This window comes from Monopterus albus, unplaced genomic scaffold, assembly GCF_001952655.1.
Source record: "Monopterus albus unplaced genomic scaffold, M_albus_1.0 scaffold250.1, whole genome shotgun sequence".
NCBI classification, from domain to species: Eukaryota; Metazoa; Chordata; class Actinopteri; order Synbranchiformes; family Synbranchidae; genus Monopterus; species Monopterus albus.
In genome coordinates, this window is record NW_018128130.1 from 2050782 (window position 1) to 2054546 (window position 3765).

At 40.3% G+C, this 3765-nt stretch overlaps 1 protein-coding gene across 1 annotated transcript in view; it reads left to right on the forward strand.

Moving 5' to 3' along the window:
- The window catches only part of LOC109972213 (transcription initiation factor TFIID subunit 4-like), a 43793-nt gene that overhangs the window by 25587 nt on the left and 14441 nt on the right, over nt 1–3765 (forward strand). Inside the window, exon 14 of the mRNA XM_020620926.1 lies at nt 742–867. Coding sequence (XP_020476582.1) covers nt 742–867 — 126 coding nt within the window. The remainder of the gene's footprint in view (nt 1–741; nt 868–3765) is intronic.

A 3765-nucleotide genomic window follows, 5' to 3' on the forward strand; every position in this document is an offset into this window, starting at 1 on the left:
TTGTTGATTCTTCACAAAAAATTACAGTTTTATATCTTTATGTTTGAAGCCTGAAATGTGGCAAAAGGTCGCAAAGTTCAAGGGGGCCGAATACTTTCGCAAGGCACTGTATATACAATGTACAGATTATACAGACTCGTACAGGGGCCCGTTTCAAGAAGGAGGTTTTGTTGAAACTCTTGAGTTTGTTAACCCCGAAATGAGGAAAACTCGGAGTTTTGGGTTCCAGAAATGGAGGTAACTTAAACCCGTGAAAGCGGGGTAAGTTAAACCCATTTCATAAAAGAGAGGTAATCTAAACTCAGAGTCAGTTACTATGGCAACTTACTCTGTGAACCTAACCTGGTTGGGAGCAGGTTTTGTTTGGGAAAACCAGAGTTTCCTCCGGTCTCCGCCCCTTTTTAAAGTGAAAGGTGTTTAAATAGGGAAAATATTTATCTCAGTGAACATTCCTTGTTGTCTGCATTGTTTACTGTCTGTTTATACTGCTTATTCTGCACTGTTTGTTGCTGTCAATGTTGCTGTTAATACTGGTTATTTTGTTATATTGCACAGCCTTATGCTGGTTTACTGTTTGCACATTGAGAGCTGATGTACCTGAGTCAAATTCCTCGTGTGTCCATCACACCTGGCCAATAAAACTGATTCTGATTCTGAAGGTGTGGCTTGTGCTGGTTGTTGTACTGCCACAAAAAATAGGCTCATAAGCTTTAACTTGTGTGTACATTTGTGTGGTAACAGGAGGACCTGTGGCACGCCAAAGCAAGTGATGTACGCTCTCAGCTTCGCTTCCTGGAAGAAGTGGAGAGGCTGAAGAAGAAGAGGAAAGATGAAGAGGACAAAGAGAGACTGCTCCTTTTGGCCAGAGTAAGCTAGGCTACCAGGGTTTATCCACCTGTTTTCTCTTGCGAACAAGGATGTTGTATGTACTCGAATACAAACAGTATAAAAACAAGATTACTATGTTTTTAGGTAAGAAGTTTACTTCTTAAAGGGTTTATATATTTTTATATATACACTATATTGCCAAAAGTATTCGCTCACCTGCCTTCACATGCAAATGAACTTGAGTAACAACTGATTCTTAATCTATAGGATTTAATATGATGTTGGCCCACCCTTTGCAGCTATAGCAGCTTCACCTTTTCTGGGAAGGCTGTCCACAAGACTTAGGATTGTGTTAATTGGAATTTTTGACCATTCTTCCAGAAGCACATTTGTGAGGTCAAACACTGATGCTGGATGAGAAGGCCTGGATCGCAGTCTCCGCTCTAATTCATCCCAAAGGTGTTCTATCAGGGTTGAGGTCAGGCCAGTCAAGTTCTTTCACACCAAACTCACTCATCCATGTCTTTATGGACCTTGCTTTGTGCATTGGTGTGCAGTCATGTTCGAACAGGAACGGGCCATCCCCTAACTGTTCCCACAAAGTTGGGAGTATGAAATTGTCTAAAATGTCTTGGTATGTTGAGGCATTAAGAGTTCCTTTCACTGGAACTAAGGGGCCAAGCCCAGCTCCTGAAAAACAACCCCACATCATAATCCCCCCTCCACCAAACTTTACACTTGGCACAATGCAGCCAGACAAGTACAAGGCTTGGATGCAGCTGCTTGACCATGGAACCCCATTCCATGAAGCTCTCTTCACACTGTTCTTGAGCTAATCTGAAGGCCACATGAAGTTTGGAGGTCTATAGCTATTGACTCTGCAGGAAGTTGGCAACCTCTGTGCACTATGCATCTCAGCATCCGCTGACCCCGCTCTGTGATTTTGCATGGCCTACCACTATAGTTGTTTTTGGCAGCCTGTTTTAATTTTAATTTTAGTCTAGTCTTTGTGTGAAGGTGTCATTTTAGTTTTTATTAGTTTGTCACATTCATGCTCTTTTTAGTTTAGTCAAGTTTCAGTCAAATACAAGTCTGAGCATTTTAGTCTTATTTTAGTCAGAATTATCCATGACTATTTTCATCTATTTTTAGTTGACGAAAACTCATGACACTTTAGTCTAGTTTTAGTCAATGAAAATTGTATTTTAGTCTCTTTTTAGTAATGCAATTCTATTTAACCCAGTCAATAGAGTATAAGTACCTAGTAGTTCCGGTTCGGCACTATGGACCGGTCGTCTGGAGAGTTTAGCAGGCTCACGAGGTCATGGCACCATTTTGAAGTCTTCCGGTTTTTGTACCATGCTAACTCTGAGAGACGAGGCAGTCCAAGTAGCTTCAATACAGTGCTGATTTATTCAAACACAGGTAAAAATTAACATTACACGCTCGGGTATCTTGCACCCCCCAACATGCACGCAGGCAGCTGAAGGATGAAAGACCCTGAACCACAACAGGCCTATACATTTATCTCTTCGGTTTGGCTAGCCCCATTCTACACAGGAACGTCAACCGTGACGTGTCCCTGGTGCCAGCTATGCAGCTAACCATAGCAGTAGTCAAAACATGAAGAAAATCAATGTGTGTGTGTCTGTTGATTGTGGTGTGTATCTAAAAACATTCTGACATGACATCTAGTGACATGTCATGACATTAAACATAAGAAAATATTATGATTACGATTACGGTTAAACACATCATAATAATAATAATAATAATCATCCTGTCTTCTAACAGTCAAACTTTCTATCTAGTTATCATTGACCATATGCAACCTGCAAAAACACATGAGCATGACTAAGCATTTAACAGCCTACCTAGACATCCTAACTCCACTAAACATTTCTAATACATAAAGTACCTAACCAATGTCTATCTGACTAAAAATACCTAAAGACGAAACCAAAATTTTCTTTGAGCCAAACCCATATCTTATTATATTATTGTTACCTTATAGACTCCAGAGTACATCCAATACACATTTTGTGTGATTTTGTGGCCGCATTTCTCATCTTTTTCCAAAACACATTCAGTATTCTTTTCCACTTGTATGTAATGAAAGTTTTTCGAAATGTCGTTTCTTCTTTTTCCCCCAAAGATGAACCCCTGCTGGCCGGCCATCGGTCCCTTTCTCTGCGTCAAACTTAACTTTGTCTGTTGACGTCTTCTAAATAATGCCGTGAGTGGGGCTTAAGGAAGTGATGTCGCCTGGGTCTGGCAGTGCGGCCTGATGCGGCCCTTGAAGCGAGACACAGGAAACAGAAATACTGCAAAATAACAATAATAACGCGACTAAACGAGACGAAATAACGTTATAACATTTCGTTTCGTCTTGTTTTGGTCAACGAAAATGAAGAGACATTTTAGCATAGTTTTTATTTTGTAAACCACATTTAGTCTCGTTTTTTTTTTTTTTCAACAATATTGCATTATACATTTAATTATAGTCATCGTCACACGACCAGCATTTTCATTACGTCTCGTCTCATTTTCGTCACGTGATCAAGGTTCGTTGACGATGATATTTAGTCATAATTTTCGTTGACAAAAGCAACACTACCTACCACTTTGTGGTTGGGTTGCTGTCATTCCCAGTCGCTTCCACTTTGTTATAATACCACTGACAGTTGACTGTGGAATATTTAGTAGTGAGGAAATTTCATGACTGGACTTATTGCACAGGTGGCATCCTATCACGGTACCACGCTGGAGTTCACTGAGCTCCTGAGAGCAACCCATTCTTTCACAAATGTTTGTAGAAGTGGTCTGCATGCCTAGGTGCTTGATTATATACACACACCAGTAACCATGGAAGTGATTGGAACACCTGAATTCAATGATTTGGATGGGTGAGTGAATACTTTTGTCCATATATATATA